This window comes from Oreochromis aureus, linkage group 5 (genome assembly GCF_013358895.1).
Source record: "Oreochromis aureus strain Israel breed Guangdong linkage group 5, ZZ_aureus, whole genome shotgun sequence".
Classification (NCBI taxonomy): domain Eukaryota; kingdom Metazoa; phylum Chordata; class Actinopteri; order Cichliformes; family Cichlidae; genus Oreochromis; species Oreochromis aureus.
In genome coordinates this window covers 25,928,404-25,949,506 of record NC_052946.1, presented here as the reverse complement: position 1 = coordinate 25,949,506, position 21,103 = coordinate 25,928,404, and the positions used below count along the sequence as shown (strand labels likewise).

The following is a 21,103-nucleotide window of genomic DNA, read 5'->3' as shown; positions in this document are numbered from 1 at the left end:
GGCCTCTACATCCATGGTTCCCATTGTGAAGCATGGAGGAGGAGTTGTGAAGGCGTGGGGGTGCTCTTCTGGTGACAATTGAAGGCATACCATACCAGCATGGCTACCACAGCATCCTGCAACGACATGACATCCCATCCGGTTTGCATTTAGTTGAACCAACATTTACTTTTCAACAGGACAATGACCCCACAATGGCCTCCATAGTCACCTGACCTAAATCCATTTGAGATGGTTTGGGATGAGATGGATTCCAGAGTGAAGGCAAAAGGACCAACAAGTGCTCGGCATCTCTGGGAACTCCTTCAAGACTATTGGAAAACCATTTCAGGTGACGACCTCGTTAAGCTCATCGAGGGAATGCCGAGAGTGTGCAAAGAAGTAATCAAAGCAAAGGGTGGCTGTTTTGAAAAATCCAAAATATAAAACATGTTTTGAGTTATTTCACACTTTTCTGTTTACTACAAATGTGTTCATTCATAGTTTTTATGCATTCAGTGAGAATCTACAATGTAAATAGTCATGAAAATAAAGAAAAAACATTAAATGAGGAGTGTACATTAAAATGTATTATCTTTGAAGTGAACATGTGCCAACCACTGGAGAGGCTCACCTTGAACAAGGGTTCAAGGTGATCCTTTAATTTCTCACCTGTCTGCAAAATTACAATTTATTCTAAACAAATCATTTTACTAGCTTTAAAGGTGAAAGCATACAAATGATACACATTTAAACAAAACTACAATGTCATTCTGTCATCGGTGCAGCCTCATGGAGTGGCTCTTTTTAGACTTTCTTTGCTTACCATAATGACAGAAGAAAAGCAGAAACTAATTAATTCTTAACATAACAAACAAAGTTAAGTTAAAGGCACACAACAAAGACGTTCTGCCTCTCCCCCAAAATCAGCAGTGTTAAAATAAATCTGAAAAAAGAGGTAATTATAGTACAACATACAGCTAATTATAGCACAATATATGTAGTACAGAGATAACTGCAGTGCTGGGCATTATAACAGGTTCTATGTGTGACATTTTGCTGAGAGAATGTCATAAGATAAAATCAGTATGACAGTGAATTCTTGCATTTACTGTCATGCTTAAATGCATTTTTTGTGTCTTTGAAAAACACACACATTACACATCACTCATCATTTTTAGTTCAGATGGCATCTAAATTTAGTAAAAAAAACCAAAAAAAACACCCAACATTTTAACATTTTGTAGAGTTTTTTTGTGAACATGATGATAAAAAGTGATTGTTCGCAGACATAACAAGTATGTGGATGAAGAGTGGAACAACTGAAGCACAGAGGTTGCGTTGTTCTTGTTGGTGGGTCCATTAAAAAATGCTGCACACATCTTGATTGCAAAACTCCAATATATCTGTTGGAAAGGAAAGCAAACAGACCCATTAGTGACAGTTTAATTGTGCAACAATCGGCCACTCTGTCGGGCTGCAGTCGTACCAGAGTGCGTGCAATTGAAGACCGTGTCTGCGTGGGTGTAGAACTCCTCTCCGAGGATGGAGCGGTAGTCCATGTGACTTGTGTGGGCAAAGCACTGTGTTGCATCTTTAAACAGCAAATCACTTTCTCCATATTGATGAGACTCAAAGAGCCTGAACTCTGTGTTTGAGTTGACTGCCAGAGCTTCCTATATGGTCAAAAAGCAAGTAATAAATACATTTAGAAGTATAACTATCCACCTGTGTCCTTGACTCAACTTTGGGCTGCATATTGGTGCAAAAATGATGCTATGCCATTAAAACATAGAACTTCACTGAGCAAATATAAAAGCAGGAAGATAAAAAGCATTCTGCAAAACTTTTACAATAAAGAAATAGAGCTGAGGTAAGTCAAAGCAAATGGTTATAAAATACACTGAGTAGTAAAGTAATGTACTGGCAGTAATTTGCTGCTGAGGAGATTTTAAAAACAGATTGTTTAAAAAACCCCAAACAGACCTGTGACTTCATAAGGAAGTCGTACACTCGTGCTGTGAGCACGGGCCGTGTCATGACGGTGTTTGGTGGGATGACTCCCAGATTACAAGTCTCCCAGTCTGACAATGGTGCCCGACGACCGTCAGCACACAGCAACTCAAAGTCTGACGATGACCACCCCTCTGCCCAGCCAGTGGTGTTCAGACCTGCAGGAAGTGCAAAATGTAGATATTTGTCATGTGAAGTTAGAGTCTCTGTGTTAGTGTGAGTGATCGCATCACCGGTTTTATTTTGAATATCTCACCGAGGATGTTTGTGTGAAGGCTGTGCTGCTCAAGAAAGGCCACGTCACCGTAGCTTTTCCCACTGCGATCTCCAACTAAGCACCTGAGCAATGAGTAACGGGTTGAAGGGTCAGTTTAGTAAAATGATATAACTCAGTTTCCACCACTAATTTCTTTTATCACCTTTAATGAATATGGAAGCTTATTTCAAAAAGAGAAAAAATTGCCATCTAAAAATTTTGACTTACTGACTCAAACTGGCATTTTCTTCATATAGTGGAAACAAGCTTCTATATGCAGTAGAGGTTATAGACTGTATATAAAAGATGGATACAGCCACAATGACTTTGCCTATTGCTTTGCTGACTACCTTTTTGAAACCTTCAGTTCATCATTATAACCATCACCACTTTAAATTTTCCAAGTTAAACAAACTGCAACACAGATTTTTGGGATGATCGTTTAGTACAACTAAACTCACTGCAAGCCTTCTTATTTTTCAGATATTTACATTAAAATGCTCCAGAAGACTCCAACACCACATACATGGTCAGACAACTAACAGACTGACACACCTGTCAATCAAAGCGGCAGTGTTCCTGACTTTAAGTCTTAATGTGAATTAAATCTTTGACTTCTAAAAATTTTTTTACAACAATATTATTTTGGCTTAATGTAACCATTTTTAACAGTGTCATTGCCTAAAACCTCCTCTGTATAGGAAAATATTAGAGACCCTAAAATATTAGAGAAAACCCCAAGAATCAGACTTTAAGCAATCACTTGGTGACAGTGGGAAGGAAAAACCCTCTTTTAACAGTAAGAAACCTCCCGGAGAACGAGGCAGGCATCTGCTGAGGCGGTTTGGGGGTGAGCATAAAGAGAAAAAAGCAGAGGGACTTTATATTCTGCACTTGTCTCACACTGATGTTATGTTTTCTAGTGTTGCGACATGGTCATGTGGAAATTATGTTATAATATTTTTGGATGAAAGAATGACAATAAAACCCATTTGAACCACTTGATTTCCAAAAATGCTTTCTTATTTTTTTTTCCAAAAATCCCTGTTAACTTTAGTATGTGTCTACAGATGACCCATAGAGACGAATGAAATTAGTTTATTCAGATTTACGTGCATTATGATGACGGAAGATACTTCAAAAAGAGGGCAATAGAACTTAGAAAGACTAAATTAAATAATATTTGATGCAGGATATAGACTTTACAATATGACTTAACACTTTACTACACATACCTTAAAGCTCCCATATTTCCATAGTAACGCTCATTGTGGTTTTCGGTGCAGCGTTTGGTTGCAGTCTCCCCTGTGCCTCCAATGCATACCTTGCAAAGATTCCCCTTAGATCCAGGAAGACAGCTTTTCCAGAACACCTCATTGTACACTAGGAAAACACAAAGTGGCAGACTGCAGTCACGTGAGGCTCGGAGCAGCGTGGACAAGGATCCACCAATGTGGAGTGCAAAGGTCCAGAAAACTTGAACAAGATATTTCTAAGAAGTGGACCTGAATGAACACTGATTAGTGGTGAGTATGTTTAGTAAATCAGGATTTCCCATGAATTTTTCTGAAAACACTACCTTTGTCTGGATCACAGGGGGAGCTGCTGTTGTTCGCCAGGCTTAAGTTGTGTCTGTATGGCAGGAGCCAGCCTGCAGGGCTGTAGGTGTTGCTGTGGCAGGAACGACGGCCTCCGAGATTCCCGATAAATATGTTCCTGCTGGAGTGCTTTGCGACTGCTAAACCCACAACTGAGGGAAAGACTGAACAGAGGAGCAGACGTGGTTTCTATGTAGAAATAAGATCACTGTAAACTGATTATGCTGTTTTTAGTCTTCATCTCACCATCTGTCTCCAAGTGAGTGGATCCTTCAGCAGGCACACAGTTTTTTCCTGTGAAAATCCAACAACATAAGAGTGACACAGAAAAGCATGTGCTTTATTGATTAATCTGACAAGACTTTGTTTTGTTTTTTACAAGGGAAAAACGCTATCCAATCCTACTGGCCCTGTGTGAAAAAGTGATTGACTAAACCTATTAAATGTTTGCGCCACCCTTGGCAGCAAGAACTGCAATCAGGCATCTGCGATAACTGGCAATGAGTCTTTCACCTCAGTGTGGGGCCCATACTTCTTTGCAGAATTGTTTTAATTCAGCTACACTAGAGGATGTTTGAGCATAAACGTCATGTTTGAGGCCATGCCAAAGTATCCAGACTTTGGTTAGGCCAATCTAAACCTTCATTTCTGTTATTTTGAACCATTCAGTGGTCCTAGTGTGTTTGCTCGAGCTTCAGGGCATGAACTGATAGTCGGACATTCTCCTTCGGGATTTTCTGGTACAGAACAGAATTCATGGTTCCATCAATTATGGTAAGTCATCCAAGTCCTGAAGCAGCAAAGCGGCCCCAGGCCATCACATTGTGGGTATCATGTTCTTTTTATGTAATCCTGTTAGTTTTATACCAGATGTAACTGGACTTCTCAAACTTTCTTAAAAGAGGAACTTTTCCCTTGTCAGTTGAAAGAATATTTTCTCAAGTCTTTCCAGAAGTCTTGAGGATCATCAATATTTTTTTTGTTAGCAAAAATGAGCCAAGCCTTTGTGTTCTCTTTGGTCAACAGTGGGTTTCACCTTGGATCTCCCATGGAATCCATTTTTGCCCCGTCTCTTTCTTCTTGTTGAATCATGAACATCGACCTTAACAAATGCAAGTGAAGCCTGCAGTTCTTTAAATGTTGTTCTGGATTCTTTCCCTTGTATTTACTCAAGTCATCTTTATCTAATATTAACATTTGTTTGCAAATATGCAAAAAACTAAGAAAATCACGAAGGGGACAAATACTTTTTCACAAACTGTAAAAGTTGGGCTGAGCTCATCTCTGGTAAAATGCTCTCGCAAATCCACCCATTACACCAAAGCCCACATCACACAGGCTTAGAGAGCCCCGGTAACAACTTAGCACAAGAAAAATTTCCATTTCAGTCCTTGGAAGCTGCAGGGATTTTGGGTTGCCAGTGGGTCACTGACCGGTGTCTAGGACTTTGTGACTGAGGCTTAAGACACCCTTCATAATTACATTACATAACATTATTATATTCTGCAACAGTCCTACCATAATATTCCGTCACAACGGGGACAAGACCACACTTCCCTGCGATGAACGAATGCGTTGCATCCAGCGAGACAGCGTCCACCTCATCCCTCTGTGGTAAAGGCACACGTCATTTGAGCTTGTATAGTGTCCTAGAGAGTTTGATAAACATCTCAATAATCTGCAGTCTAGATGGCTTACCTTAATTTTCTCGATACAGTCACGCATTGAGATGGCTCTGACGCACACCAGTGGGTCAGACTTTATACTGAGCGCCCACTGCTCACACTTCTTCTGCTCTGCGTAGCTGATGCAGCACCATCTAATGACACTGTCCTCCAGTGAGCTTCCTGCAAACACAAAGATGCCGTAAAACCCAAGTCTGTGTGTTTTGAGTTTAAAAATGTACAACGGTACATATACAAGCATAAGCACCTTCATGCCCAAGTCCTTTGAGCAGCGCCACATAATCCAGCCCCAGCACCTGACTGACGTCTATGTCGTCTTGCAGGACAACGAGTTTCTCAGTCACATCTCTGAAGAGAAGATCGTTTTCTCCAAAAGATGAGGAGCTGAAGAGTTGGAAGCGCTGCCTCTCTCTTCCTTGCCGACCAAACAGCGTCTAACAAATTAATAAAAAATGCTTGAACAATCAGTTAGTGGGTACAGTGACAGCTATGACCCTTAGGCACAGAGATGGAAATTGAATAGACTATTTACCTGCACAGTTGCTAGAAATTTGCGAACAACCTTGCGAAAATTGACTCTGGTGACCATGCCCCCTCCTGGACCACGACCCAGATTACAGCTTCTGTACTGGCTGAGGGGAGCTTGTGTGCCATCAGTACACAGTAACCTGAACTCATCACGCTCACTCTCTGACAAATAAAGACAAATAAAACAGACAAATAAAAAACTGAAAGGTAAACAAGTCTTAAGGGTCAGTGCAACGTTCTGCAGTTTGGTTGTTGAACTGATTTAAACAGGACATTTACACCGATCAGGCATAACATTATACCCCCTGCAGGTGAAGAGAATAACGCTGACTGTTTCTTTATCTTGGCACCTATTAATATGTGGGATATATTTAGGTGCCAAGAGAACATTTTGTCCTGAAAGTTGATGGATTAGAAGCAGGAAAACTGGGCAAGCATAAGGATTTGAGTGAGCTTGAAGAGGACCAGATTGTGTTGGCTAGATCAGAGCATCCCCAGAACTTGCTCAGTGACAGCTGGATTAGGCTCCAGCCTTTCAGCGACCCTGATTAATAAGCAGTTAAGAAAATAATTTGAAGGACATTTTGATGAACAACATTATATTCTATATTTTGGTTTTCTGTGCTTTCATTATCTTTTAAAACCTGTTAGTCCTGATGACTATGTGTAAAATAAAGGAACAAACTCCTCTAAGGCAGTTTGTAGCACAAAGATCAGGAAAGTTTATTTATGGCTGAAACATATCAGCAATACAGAAGTTACACAAGTTACACAATTACACAAGTAATACAGAAGTTTGATCAGGAAAAACAAAACAAAAATTTGATAATTGGCTCAGTCCCAAGGCTGTGCGCAGCTTAGCACTTTTCTTTTAAGCACATTATCTATCTCACATCCATTAGCTGATTAGGCTCAGCAGTTACCCTAGCATGAATATGGACCATCGAAGGAAGCCGGGGTACCAGAGGAAACACACACAGGATTTGAGGTGCTATTGTGGTTAGCACTGAACAACTATATCACCCACTGTCATCAGAAAGACTCATCTTTAGTTTTATTGTTTAATAACAACCAAAAGTCAGTTTGCCATGATTTTAGTAACTTAAATTTTTTTATAAATATGATATTAATAGACCCCTTTATGTAAATGCAATTTTTTACCAAAAACATTTTGCTGGTTTTGAAATATCCCCATATATATTTTTATTTCAATACAATAAAAAAAAATGCTTACCTTCAATAGTTTCAAGTGCTAAATGGTCCACAAATGCAACATCCCCTATCCCCCTCCTGAGACATCTGTAACAGAGCAAAACAGGAAATAAAAACAGTTTCCTGATGTTTTAACTGGTTGACCTTTTGCAAAGCCTGACCTGAGAGCTCCCTGGTTGTTGTAGAAGGGCTCACTATGGGATGTTTCGCAGTGGTAATTCTTCTGGCGTATGTAAGACTTCAGGCCCTGGCACAGTGTGCACAGAGGAAGTGCCATCGCACCGGCACCAGGAATACAGCTGGCACTGAAAAAAGTGCTGACATCTGCCAGAGGAGGAGAAAAAACAAGTCAGGGTGGGGGACTGAAAACCCAGATCAGAAATGAAAACACATTTACGGAAAAAAGCAGCTGCACTGACAGTTGATTACAGTCCAATTACCCTGACTAAGCGGATGCTCCTTTGCCCAGCTCAGGTAGTTTCGGGACAGCAGGAAGCCGAGTGGGAGACTCCATCCAGCTGTCCATCGAACTCCACTGTGGCAGCTCCTGTGGCCCTGTAGGGATCGTATGTCTAAGCTGCTGTTTCTCACCACAGCCACAGACAGAGTACAGCCTCCTGTAGATAAATATATAAACAGACATGTGGGTCTTTTCATATCAACCAAATCTAAAAAATTTTTCCACCTGACTTACTGAAGCCATACAAAAAGTTTCCTTTTTTAAGAGTCAAGACTGGGTGCTTTTTAACAGGTCCTATTTTTTCTTGTTATTTTTTCTTTTGAAGTTCAGAACGTCCACTCCAGGTGTCATAATCTAAAACTGAAATCTCAAGATGCGGCTCCTTTAGCATTACCAAGATCTTAACTCCTTCAGTAAACATAATTTCATATTTAACTGGCAATTTGGGAAGTGTTAAATATATAAACTATGCTAGAAAATGATTATATGCATGAGGAATTACGGCTAGAAGATGAGTCAAAATTTAGGTAAAAAGGCGACCTTTCAGATGCTACAGCATGTTGTAACTAGTCACTCTTCCTGCATAGCCCTGAAAGATTGACACAAATTTACTTTTCAAGTTTTCTCTTTTGAATTATTATTAATTATTTACCTTCATTTTGTTCCATGAAGCTAGCTCTTGCATTGCTCAAAAATATGAAAAAAAGGTTATTAAAAAGCGCCAAATTTCAAACCACTACTGTACTCTGAGGGTGTTAAAGTCAGAACATTTTCAAAGTATGATGGTACTATTTTGCATGGTTATGCTCATTCTAAGCTCCAAGCTCATTCTGAATGGGGTCAAGTTGGAGACACTTATTTTTCAATAACCCCCTTTTTAGATCAGTGCTGAAGATGCATCTCAGAAAAGCGAGCTTAAACCTACCATCACTGTAGATCTCCTTAGCAATGGCTACAAGGTCAAACTGCTTGACAGCCGAGTAAATTTCTCCTGAATCTAAAGTCACAATGTCAGCACGATTAGCCTGAAACAAACAATTCAGAAAAAGAGTTTTAAATAGTTAATTTTACATCTCAGCAAATTTAATTAATACAATGCTAATACACGGTTTTCCCAAAAAGAAGGGATGTGCAATGTACTGTTTATAAGATTGGGGAAACCTGCAGTCAGCTGAGACTAAAAAAGTCACTTGGATGAGTGACGAAATGTTTCTCCCACTGAAAACGCTACGTCCAGATGAACAGAATCAATTTTGGGTGATGTACTTGCACTTTATTGTGTCCTCCATGTTATGGTGCTTTCTAATTTTACTCCACTACAATCTGGATGTAATCATTCCATTTTGTAATCCATTTATTTTACATCTTAATTTCATTAGTGCAGTTCTCCTTGCAACTTCACTATTACACTTCTCTCTCCCTTATAGTCCTGCGCACATATTCTGTCTTGCTTCTCATGACTTTCATTTGCATTTGGTAAATTTTCATTTACCTCATTTTCATGTGCCTGCCTTATCACCAGTGCAAACAGGGGGCTAAAAGTCAAACCCAGCCCCACCATGAGCACAGGAGTCACTCCAATCACATATCTCACCACTGTCCTCATATATGTCGTCCACCATCCACACATAGTTCTCTGGCACTCCCTCGTGCAGTATCGCAGTTCATCTCTTGGCGCCTTATCATATGCTATCTCCATAAAGACAAGTGCAACTCCTTCCATCTTTCCATACTTTTCCATCAGCACTCTCAAAGCACACAGGACATCTGTTGTGCTTTTTCTCAGTATGAAGCCATACTGCTCCTCACTAATCATCACCTCTGTTCTTATCCAAGCTTGAACAGCTCTTTTTCATATCTTCATGGTAAGGTGAATCAGCTTTACTACAGCTCTGCACATCACCCTTGTTACTGATATGCAAGCAACTTTAAATGATCTGCTCCAAGCTGGATTAAAGCGCCTTTTTATTGTGTATTGCATTGTAGACTTGCTCACCTTGATCCTATTGATGCAGTCGGTTGTGCTATATGCTCGTATGCATGAAAGTCTGGCAAAAGCTGCCAGAATGGCTGGTGGCACCACTGCTGCCAGAGCTTTAGCTAGTTCTGCACACTTCCTCTGTTCAGGATCTGACACTGTGCACCATCGCATCTTTTTAGCTGCCATGAAGGGAGCAGTTCAAATGGTTAAAGAAAAAAATAACAGCCATAAGAATGCATACAGTCCTTCCAACTTTCGGTAAATTTAAAAGACTCTACAATATTCATATTATTAAACTCAGTTTTATTAATGTCCTGAAAAGGAAATGCTCCAAACAGATGGTAACAGGAATCAGAAACACTTCAACAATATGAGGCTGAAGAACATATTTCAAAAAAACAATAATAATCACCTAGTTCAGTAACAACACTTACCACTTACAGAGCACACAAAGATGGAAAAGAGTAAAATGGGATAAAATCCTTGCATTTTGACCTGCTCTTGATCAAAGATATAATAACTCTGCAAACAGACTGCTGTCCTCTCTGTTAGACTAAAATCTGTGATTTTAGTTCAGTGATTTTTCCGAAGTACTAGAAGCACTGCTACAAACAGGGTAACAGCAGACCTATTGCGTAAGGGCACCTCCTCCGAAAACAGTAAAGTCACTCTTTGCACACATATGGAAATATTTTGCACCATCTGCAACAAGGACAACCCCTATCCAACGTTTTGCTGGATTTACAGTGTAGCTATAGAGCTGAGTGTTCCTTTAAGGCACTTGACGTTTATGTTTTGGGAATGCCGAAGACATTTTACACGATAATTAATAAGAACCATTCAAATTGGTCCCCACCAGCTGAGGGCAGTAAAGACATAAGCACAGAGTAGTCAAATATGCATATGTTGATTCAGTTCAAAGATCAGATTATTTTTAAAAAATGTGATGCTGGCAAGTGAACAACAGTTCAAACAATCAGCAGGTCCATTATTCCTGTCACGTTGGAAATGCAGAGTTCTGAGTTTCTGACTCTTCTGTTTTTTGATGAGGAGCATGAAGTCCTAAACTCCGGAGGACAGTCTGCAAATGTTGGATTCTCTCTGCGTGCAGCAACATCACCGGTTTCTGTTTTTCCAGCTTAGTGGACAGCCTGTCGATGAGCTCCTCCAACTGTCAAATCAAAAATCACCAAGAGTGACACAGTCAGTACCATGAGCAATAATTTAATAATTTAAGTGAATGCACCACCCTCTCAGCTTAGTTTCTTTTCCTCCACAGACAGAGATTTACAGTTCAAATGACGCTTCAGAAGAATGCATGAAAAATCTGAGCCATCGGGAAGAGAAACAGAAGTTATTTCAGGTAACTAGCATCATGATTAAGACTGCACATGCACACATTGCAAAGTCCCTTCTTCCTTTCCATAAGGAAAGAAATGTGAACCATTAGATTTATAACAGATAGTTAAAATATGTGAAAAGGTAATGTATCTGAATCTGTTTTCCTACCTTATCACGCTTACTTGTTGCGTAAGATATCTGTTGTTATAAGTGCTTATGCACTTTGCAGATTCAATAATTGCATAATATCTGAAATGTCAGGAATTTAAAATATCTTACTTTAGAACTGAATTACCTAACAAAAATGCTTTTTTCAACAAAAGGCATTTCACTTCATTAATAATCTCTAAAGCTTCACTCACACAGCCCTAGAGACAGCTTGGCAGCTCCAAAACAGGTTGGTGAGTGGTTGCTGGCTCAACTAGTTGAGGAATATGCACTTTTCCCTAGTGAATGGTTTTTGCCGTTCGCTAGGGAACGCAAGTGTAAAATTAGTCTTTACACTTGTGTGACTGGGGTACTGAGCTTAATACTTATGTGAACCTAAATGTGAAAGGCACCAAATTTTGGGCTGTGATGATTAAATCAGGATAGCGTAATAGCACACAATGTAAGTTTATGTTCAACATAAACAGTGACAAAAGTATCTTGTGTCCTTACGTCCTTCAACTCTTGACAGATAGCATTTTTTTCCATCACTTCGTCCTTTCCACTGGTCTGCAGCCAACTCTGTAACACCCCTTTCAGCTTTCGCCATGCCCTGAGTGAATAAAACACCAGCGCTATTTTCACATCACATATTGCAATGAAAAGAAGAATGGAAAACAGATTTCTACCGGAGCTGCTTTCTGTCCAGCTGGAAACTCTTCATGTCCTGTTGAATCCTAAGAAGCTCGCTCATCAGAGCTGACGTTGTTGTTGCATTTTCAGCATCAGGAACCTCAGTTTCTCCACCAGATGCACTCAGATGTGTTTCTTGAAAAAGCAGTAAAACAGTTGTTTTGGGTTTGGTGATTTAATAAGTTTTGTTTTTTTATAAATATTGAAAACATACTCTAGAAAAAAGAGCAGGATCTATACCTGGATATGCAGATGAGTCGGGATCTAAAGAAGCGACAGACTGAGGAAAAGGCTCAACTGAAGCATCTCCAAGACTTGATTTGAACTTTAAAAGAAAAAAAAAGAAGAAAAAGTTTAACCCAAACTGAGTTACTTAATACAGCAACAAATAGTTGCTGATATGTCAAACAGGTGTATCTTATCTTACTTTATTCCGTGTCCCAGGAGTCATGAAAGCTGAAGGAGGTAAAAGAGGTTCTCGGTTTTGGGTGTGCTGAAAAAAGTCCATGTTGGACATTAGAGATTCAGAGGGTTGCACAGTTGACATGACGGTGCACTGATGTGGAGAGGCAACAAAAACATCATCAGCATGGCGGCAGTTTGACGCTGGAAGGTTTTTCTGTGTGCGACGACTGGACTCAGATGAGTTTGGAGCTGCTTTAATGTTGGTGACGGCAGATTGTGGCTGGGTACTTGAGTAAACAGAAAAGAAAAAGCTTTAACACAATGCTTCAATTTAAGTAGGCATATTATACTTCAAACAATATTCAGATGCTTGTTTTCTGTTTTTATTGTCATGTATTACCACATACAGCACTGGAAAAAGGATTTTACCATCAAAAAACATGAAGCAATGTTTCTTTTACTGATAACTTCTCTTCCCTTTATGGGCCTAAAACCGGTGTTTGGGTACGCAGCCTAAAAAAAATGTCAAAATGCATGTGTGGAACAGTTTCACGGCCTGTCAGAGTGAAGTACACACTCACAGCTTGCTATGCAATCCATCTGCAGCTTCCTGCTTTGTTGAGTCAGACGATGAAACACTGCTCAGACAGAAGCTCACACTCTTTTTTGCTGGCTGCCCTCTCGTCTCTTGCTCTCTTTGGGGTTTGCACAGTGCCCGCTGCTTCCACCGTGCAGCACAACGTTTAACAACTCTCTGGAGGTGTTGTGATCTCTGCAGGACACAAGCAGAGAGGTGAGGCACTGAAATCTTAGGTCTAGAAATCACAAGAAATGCACAATAACCTACTTGTAGTTGACTGTGTTGTGTTAGGTTTGTTGTGAGATCATTCATGTGAGCGGCATATGTGAGGATGCATGTCACCCCTTCCCTCAGCAGCTGGTCTCTGTAGACCAGTGCAGCTCTGGCTGCATGTTCTTGCTTTCTCCGCTGCTCTGTGACCCAAATCCTCCACCCATACAACACCTGCAGCAGGTCCAAAAAGTATCAAGAGGGCTTGTTAGATCCTGTGAGCACCATTTCTGCAATGCATTTGGTGGTGTAGAGAGAAAATAATGTGGAGGCAGGTTATTTACCTTGGCCTGAAGTGTGAGGGACCAGTGCCAGAGTGCTCTCTCCGTCTGCTTCGCCTCTCGCTGTCTGTGCTGCAGCTGTTAGCAGAAAGAAAAACCAAAGCCTGTTTAACTGCTCTCAATCAAAACCAATCAATACGCATTCATTAGAAGTGCAACATTTGCAGCATGACGACAATAAACACACAGACAGATCTCAAAATCGCACAGTCAGAAGACAGAGAGACAGCCTAAATCCATAGAAGAAATGTGGAAAAATCTTCAGATGGCCAAAAATAAACCAACCTTCAAAGTGCCATAAACACCTGGGAGCAAATGAAGGAAGGGGAACTGATGCCATTTTAAAAGTCAAGACTGTTCACACCAAATATTGTTTTTTTGAATCAAGTCTATTGATTTAAAGTCTGGCTTTGCTGTTTTCCCATAACTCCTTTTCCTAACAGAAATGATTAGCAGTAAAAGCAAAATAGAAGCAAATGGTAGATATTCGCTTCTTTTGATCAATGTTCAGACCACAAAAAAAGGAAAATCAACAAACCTTTGTTTTCCACAGCTCAAAGTACATCTGGTACATTTTTAATCTCAGCAATAACAGTCCCTGTCTTTTCATCACCTACAAAATCACAGTTTTAACCAAGTTAGATTACAGCTTGATGTCAGTATAGATGTTTATGCATTAAGGGATAAAATAAGTTACAACCTTATTCTTCTGGTGCTGGTAGTGATGCTCTCTCCAAGCTTTCAGCGCATTAGAAAGGAGTTTGGAGTTATGGTGTCTCCTGGCTTTTTCCATGATTATCCTCTCCCTCCGAGCCTCCCTGGTCCGATTCCTCCATCGTCTGAAAAACTGCAGCAACCGCACTAAACACAGAAGTGATTAAAAAGTTTACAACAATTTGGATACACCTGGTAACCAGAAAGCACAGTTCTGATGCAACAGTTACTTAACAGGTACAACATCTTTGACAACTGCTAAGGTAACTGCTGCATTTGTCCAGGCGGTACCTTTCCATGACAGCCAAACAACTCTAAGACTAAGAAAAACATGCTGGAATATCAAAATTATTCTTTACTCACCACTGCTCTTAAGGGTTACAGGTAGGTGGCAATCACAAGAGCAAAGTTAAGTTTGTTTAAAGAAAAATAGATAACTAAAAGGAGTTAAAACGGCAACATATGACATTACCTTCATTTATAGACTGCTGAGCCCTGCTTAGTGCTTCCCCCTGCTGGAAGCGCTTTGACACTGCATGTGTTGTTGCTTCTCTCCAAGCATGAAACACCTTGAAAGATTTAGTGAAAACGAAAGCAATCAGTGTTGAAAATATGAAGACGCCTGATAATTTTGAACATGTATGCATCTGATCGCTTTGTAACCTTAAGCTGAAGGGCGTGACGGAAGTGATTCTGTGCTTGTTGCTCTGCGAGCCGGATCTCTGCCCGCTGCTCTGCATTTTCCCTCCACTCAGTAAGCGCCACTCTAGAGAGACATGACTGAAACTTAAGATCCTAACAAACACCAAGGATTTCTAAACAGAAGAAATAAAACTCTGAATTTAGAATGAAACACAGTATTTGTTTTTATTACCTGAGAAAACACTGACTGTGCTGCTTGTGAAGCTCCTCTGCATGGTCATAGATCTGAGACATCTGCAGTTGGTGTTTCTGTGAATGCAGCAGGCCACAATGCGTAGACTTTAACACTGTTTTCATGACCCTAAACAAATAAAATCATGTGGGTTTTAACTGATATAAGATGTGTACCTTCCAGGCCACAAAGGAGTGTTTTAGAAGTTTAACGTCATGGTAACTCTGAACCTCCTCCAGCCTGCTTTTCTTTGCTCTCTGGCTCTGAACAAACTGACACACACAGAGAAAAAAAGAAAACGGACACATTACACATGATTACAATTAAAATCAAAGCAGGGAAGAAAAATCTATCAGCTTTCATAATGTCACTCCAAAGCTTTGGTCTCATTTAGGCAGTCTCATGCTGTCAGAGATGCTGAGCAGAATTTATAAGATACACATTTCCACATCAAAAATCTAATTCTTTCAGTCTTTTTCCAATCTTAAGCCAAAGGCGCTGATTCCTTACGGCACTGACTGAAGTAACAGATGGGGTTCAGACTAGACTAAAAAAATTTTTAAATAATCACCTTTTTCCATTTTTCTACGGCCAATCTTAAGCAGCGCAAATCACCCTGATGGCAGGCCTGCTGCTCTCTGTTTCTCCTGAAGTAAAACAAATAAACGATTCTTAGCCGACAGCACATTTAGCTCAAGCCCAAATGATTCAACAGCTTCACCAAAACTTCTTCTTGAGCTTCACCTGTCTCGTAGCTCAGTGCTGTTTTCCTTCCACTGCATCATCGTCCTGTGTAGAAGTGTGCGACGATACAGACTACGTGAAGCCTCCCGTTTCTCCACCTCTTTGATCCGCTCTTGTGTGCGCTGCCTCCATCGCATCCAGGCTCTCTGCTTCTGGCATCTCTCGTCATGAAGAACTGCCTGGAAAAACGTAAGTGTTATTTATCACCAGTGCGGTGCACCACAACAAAGTTTTCATCTGCAGTTGACATACCATCCGCTCAGAAAGCATCTCGTCCTTGAGCTTCTCCGACTTCCCCCACCAGGTGTAAAACACCCAGGTGCACTGGCGCCGCCTGACAACACAGTGGACAGACAGATCATTTGGCCATATTCATCCACCTGCTAAGGTTGAAAACTACAAAGTCTACACACAAACCAGTACAAACCAAAGTCTAGATAATGCAAACTGAATGTTCTCCCTCAGATGCCTAAATAAAGTCAATCTGACACTCTGACTGTCTGGGAAATGACCCCTGATCGTGGTGCCTCAGGGCTTGGACACCACAGACAGTTCCATAGAAAACTACCTTTTTGTCTTTGAGTTACAGCCAGAGATCAGCTCCCATGAGCAAAAATGATCCTCAATATGAAATTGGGGTCAATTTGACACAGAAGATGATGTCTGCTTTCTGTTTAAAGACTGTGGTGAATCTGTATGCACGCATCCCACCACTCAGAATGGGACCAGTGATCTAAAAATAGAGGGTCTAAAAACAGCATCCACACTGAAAGTGGTCCAGAGAAGCAAAAAAAAAAAAAAAAAAAGAACTTTCAAGGGGAAAGCAGCCAAATTTAAAAAGGTATATTGTTATTTTATTTTCATTTGAAGAGTTGCATAACTGAAGAGGAGAAAGATGATGACTCACCGATTATAAGCTTCAGCTTTGAGTCTTCTCTGTTGACGCATTCTGCTGTGGAGGGTAAACTCAACCCAAGACTGGAAGCACCGAGGTAGCATACGGTCTACAAACCAAATGTCTGCACGACGCTCCAGTTCCTGTAAAAAAAAATAAACAAAAAAACAAAACTTAACAAGTTGATTGTGTTGTGATGCAAAAGCATCTGCATCTCTGCTGTCTTGAGTTGTATTTGAAAATACCTGCATGTGTCTCTGCTCAGCAAGTTTCTCTCTCCAGTGGTGAAAATGTCTTCTAAGCAGTGAAGTGCTGCAACGAGAAACAAAATTCCATTTGTAGCACGGGTGTTACAACAAAGAGCCGTGACTATAGCCCTATGGATTGGGAAATGTATGTAAGAGCACCTGTAGTTACTCAGGGCCATATCTATGAAGGGTTTAAAACTCCGGTTTTCAGCTTCCTCCACACGATCCTGCCATAGTTTCCAGTACTTATGAGTCATCTACAAAAAAAAAAAAAAGCATTTCAGATGCTTTGAAATCTACAATGAGAGTAACGCTGACTGTCTGCAGCGTGAAGATCGTAGTGTGTTCATCAGTTACCGTTTGCTGACAATGTTGGATAGCCATATGGTTGTTCAGTCGATATGTTTTGTTCAACACGACATTAAGAGACAACCCTCGCAATCCAGCACGCTGCAATGAGAATGCACTGTGATGAATACATGAATTGAACATGCTGATCTTTGCTTATGTGTGGGTTCTTTATTTTATTTATTTTTTTACCATTAAATGATGTTGGTAGTGTTGATTTGCTGCATGCTTTCTTTCAGTTTCTTCTCTGCACAATGCCACATCTACTGAAGAGCTCAAGAATCAAACAACAATGCCGATAAATTAAAACTGATTTAGTAGCAGGTAGAAAAACTAGTTTGTCCAAGTTTTATCTATTCTACATGTGGATCAGGATACAAGCTCTCCAATGCACCAGTGCTGTGCATTGAATGCTCCGCGTGGCCAAACGGGCTGCTGCTTGCAAACGGGTCTCTTCACTGTGTTTGCGAGCGAGAGCATTTCTCCATTTACTCCAACACCTCCTCACCAGGAGGCGAGAGCAGGCACGCTGAGCCAAAGCTGAAGGCGAAACACAAAAGAACAAAAAATAAAAATGTGTTAAGAGATAGCAAAATAATGATGCTTCAAGAATGGAAACAAAGCTGCGTGGGTATTTTATAATGACCTTGTGTTTCTGTCTTGGTGTGGCGATAGGACACATATCTCATCCACTGATGCAAAGCTCTTCTTTTCAATCTGGAGATAAAATGAAACGCAGCTCTGGATTCTTTCTCTTTCTGGCAAGAAGCAGCCGTGTGCATCTCTTTCCACTGAAGCCAAGCCTTCAATACAAAATATATCAGGTGACCCATCACCAGAGAGAACACACAGGAGTAATGTACCTCAAGGTTCACTACTCTTTGGTTTTCTTTATACATTTTACCCCGGGAGCATGTCATCCATGGGCATAGTGTAAGTTGACAACCACCTCAGCTTAGATAAGCATTTCAATTCAGTTGTCCAGTCTTATTTTATGCTGCTTAGGCTCAGTAAGAGTTAGTTTTCACAGGATTGTAGTATAACTGAGCTATTTTCCCATTCCTGATTTCTTTTTATTTTTGCACATTTATCTCACTTAAATGTTTCAGATCAAATGTTAATATTAGATAAAAATAATTGAGGTTCATATGAAATGCACTTTTAAGTAATGATTTCATTTATCAAGGACAGAAATAATCCAAACCTACATGGCCCTGTGTGAAAAAGCAACTGCCCCCTAAATCTAATGACTGCTTGTGCCACCCCTGACAACAAGAACTAAAATCAGGTGTTTGCAATAACTGACAATGAGTCTTTCACATCCCTGTGGAGGAATCTTGGCCAACTCTTCTTTGCAGAATTATTTTAATTCAGTCGCACTGGTGCGTTTTGGATCATTGTTCTGCTGCATAGCCCAAGTGCGTCTGAATTTCAGAGCACGAACTGATGGCTGGACATTCTCGTTCAGGATTTTCTGGTAGAGAGCAGAATTCATGGTCCATCACAGAGTCACCACCATGTTTGACACCGTGTAATGTTTCTTTTATGAAATACTGTGTGAGTTTTATGCCAGATGTAACGGGACTCAAACCTTCCAAAGACAGATGGCGGTATGACGTAAATCTACTTGACTTCGTCTGACAGGTTCCATTTCCATTATTTCTTGATTCAACAGGTCTGCCTTGAATCAGGCCAAGGTGTGGCTATCAAAATTGAACTCAGCTTTCTAAAGAATGTGGTTAATCACAGTTAATTTAAAATTCAATAATAACAGATGAAATTATCACTTTATTATTGTTATTATTATTTTTTGTATTTCCTTGGGTCATCTTTATCTAATTAGTTTGACAGATTGGAACAGCCTAACTGAGTAGATCAGACTGCAGAGCTTACTATCATCTTTTAAATCTCTCTTAAAGACATACTTTGATGATCACGTTTTTACTGTGCCTCTGCTTTGAAGTGAATGTTGTCCTTCATAATTTTTTCTTGGTGATAATTTTTTTATTTAGTCTAATTTTTCATAAATGCTTTTAATTTACATGTTTATAATTTTAAGTTGTCTTTATCTTTATAAAGATAAGATAAAATTTGTCTTTATCTACTGCCTTTGAACTTCTTCTACTGTCAGCGTTCCTACACTTTATGTTGTTTCACTTTTAATTCTTCTTAAACATTTTGTAGTTTGTCACTTTGTTTTGAAAGGTGCAGTATTGAAAAAATTATTCTTGTTATTTTTATTATTACTATTAATAATAATATTAACATGTGATTCACAGGGGTGTTCGATCATGCCCTTACCCTTTTCTTTAAGGTTAGCGCCCTCTGTTTCTGTGCTTGAACCTCCAAAACGTGAAGGTCTCGACGGTGCTGTAATCTAGTCTGCCACAAGCTCCACACTGAGCTGCAAAACAAAAACAATGGTAAAACCAATATTATGGTAAAAATCATAATGCTACAAGTTTTCATTTGATAACACAAAAATCTCACTGCATAGCTGAGAGCCTGTACTGCTCAAGAGCTGATTCCAGCATTCTGCTCTTCAGTCTTCTCATCTCTGTGAAAACCTCCCATCTGTCCAACACCAGACGCATCCGCTGCTTGTCAGCTGATGATAGAAACAAAGTGGGTGATGACACATCAGTGAATTATAAAATCTGACAACCCCCAACATTAGGCTTGAATGGTAAAAGTCACACCAAATGACTGAGCCTTTTGCTGTTGCATCTTCTTTTCCCTCTGCAAACACACAAACATTCGCCAGCTGTGGAGAGTCCAGTTGCACAGGTAATACCTGAAATAAAAGCAGCATGAACACATGAACAGACTTCAGTGAATCAACTATAAAAGTCTTCTATAATGTACTGTAATGACCTGTAGTGACAGTCTGCTCGCATGTTCAGACTCCACTCCCTCCTGGATGACCACCACTCATCTCTCCATCCTTCAAAGGTTCTTCTCAGTACCACTCTGTTATAGTGCGACCTGGAAAACACTGGAATTAGTGAGCAGGTAGGAAAACGAGGGCAACCAGATGGTAAACTTGAAAATGCTTTCAATTTCCAAACAAATGAAACACGTTACTTTGCTTCATGAGGAAGAACTCGGCCAAAGGTGTTCTGTATCCATATCTTCAGAAACTTTCTTGCAAGGTGCCTGCAGAAGTTAAATGGAGGAGACTTAATTTTCAAGAAGACAGTAACATGATAACAGTGGGTCAAGGAATAGTCTCAGCACCTTATTCTCAGCTCCTTGAGTCTTCCACCTTTGTTCCAGGTGTATCCAACTCTGTAAGCGACCTTTCTGATGTGAACTTTGCGCACTTGTTTTGCTTCACCACGAGATCTGACATAGTTTAAACGGGGTCTTACTGGATCCGAGTTTCCGCCGATACTTTGCATTTTTCAAGCCGCTATTATACAGAGCACCGAATCGCATCACTTCTCAAATACAAGCATCAAAGCATCCGCATTTTACACTTTGAAGGCTGTTGTAGCTTACATGATAAAATTACCTTCATTTATTCTCACGTTAAAACTCTTTACAAAGTGCCGCGCGTTTGTTTTTCCTTATCACGTGACCACTTGGTGTCTTCGATACACAGTTGTCAACAACAACAACCTCTGCTGCCGGTCTGTGGAGACCACACTAAACTGGTTGTGGTAGTTATAAGAGTCACGGTCTGCTTAATAAACTTTTCAATATGGGGTGGTGTTTTTCATACACCTCCCTCTACAACAGTTTAAACTCTGAAATGTTTACTTCACACAGGAAGAACGTACTTAAGGTCCCCTCAGTTTAACGACGATGACACGAAATGTCAGTCGTGGACTGCCCGCGAGGACGGGGTC

The 21,103-nt window shown here is 40.2% G+C and overlaps 2 protein-coding genes across 3 annotated transcripts; both read right to left on the bottom strand.

Moving 5' to 3' along the window:
• Positions 1–529: 529 nt before the first annotated feature.
• On the bottom strand, positions 530–9,884 carry zgc:172271 (uncharacterized protein LOC100000381 homolog). Its single transcript, XM_039612546.1, has 16 exons — positions 9,728–9,884; positions 8,657–8,756; positions 7,712–7,888; positions 7,433–7,595; positions 7,294–7,358; positions 6,064–6,221; positions 5,779–5,965; positions 5,545–5,693; positions 5,365–5,455; positions 4,093–4,140; positions 3,828–4,010; positions 3,484–3,631; positions 2,249–2,331; positions 1,966–2,150; positions 1,469–1,655; positions 530–1,385 (listed from the first exon to the last, which is right to left on the bottom strand). Exons 1-16 carry the CDS (start codon positions 9,881–9,883, stop codon positions 1,342–1,344), a joined length of 2,124 nt encoding a protein of 707 aa, XP_039468480.1. The 5' UTR covers position 9,884; the 3' UTR covers positions 530–1,341.
• A 114-nt stretch (positions 9,885–9,998) lies between these two features.
• On the bottom strand, positions 9,999–21,077 carry sfi1 (SFI1 centrin binding protein). Of its 2 annotated transcripts, XM_039612124.1 has the most exons (31): positions 20,767–21,077; positions 20,490–20,664; positions 20,337–20,408; positions 20,127–20,237; positions 19,952–20,046; positions 19,743–19,860; positions 19,554–19,656; positions 17,899–18,055; positions 17,631–17,792; positions 17,445–17,515; positions 17,262–17,354; positions 17,064–17,161; positions 16,902–16,968; positions 16,669–16,799; positions 16,014–16,095; positions 15,762–15,940; positions 15,589–15,664; positions 15,194–15,289; positions 15,018–15,094; positions 14,807–14,909; positions 14,616–14,712; positions 14,130–14,290; positions 13,968–14,042; positions 13,433–13,507; positions 13,146–13,322; positions 12,880–13,070; positions 12,321–12,585; positions 12,134–12,218; positions 11,890–12,028; positions 11,714–11,813; positions 9,999–10,883 (listed from the first exon to the last, which is right to left on the bottom strand). In XM_039612124.1, exons 2-31 carry the CDS (start codon positions 20,651–20,653, stop codon positions 10,710–10,712), a joined length of 3,594 nt encoding a protein of 1,197 aa, XP_039468058.1. In that variant the 5' UTR covers positions 20,654–20,664; positions 20,767–21,077; the 3' UTR covers positions 9,999–10,709. The 2 variants fall into 2 exon arrangements, with proteins under 2 accessions (XP_039468058.1, XP_031613465.1); XM_031757605.2 differs by having other exon boundaries at positions 20,490–21,077.
• Positions 21,078–21,103: the final 26 nt, after the last annotated feature.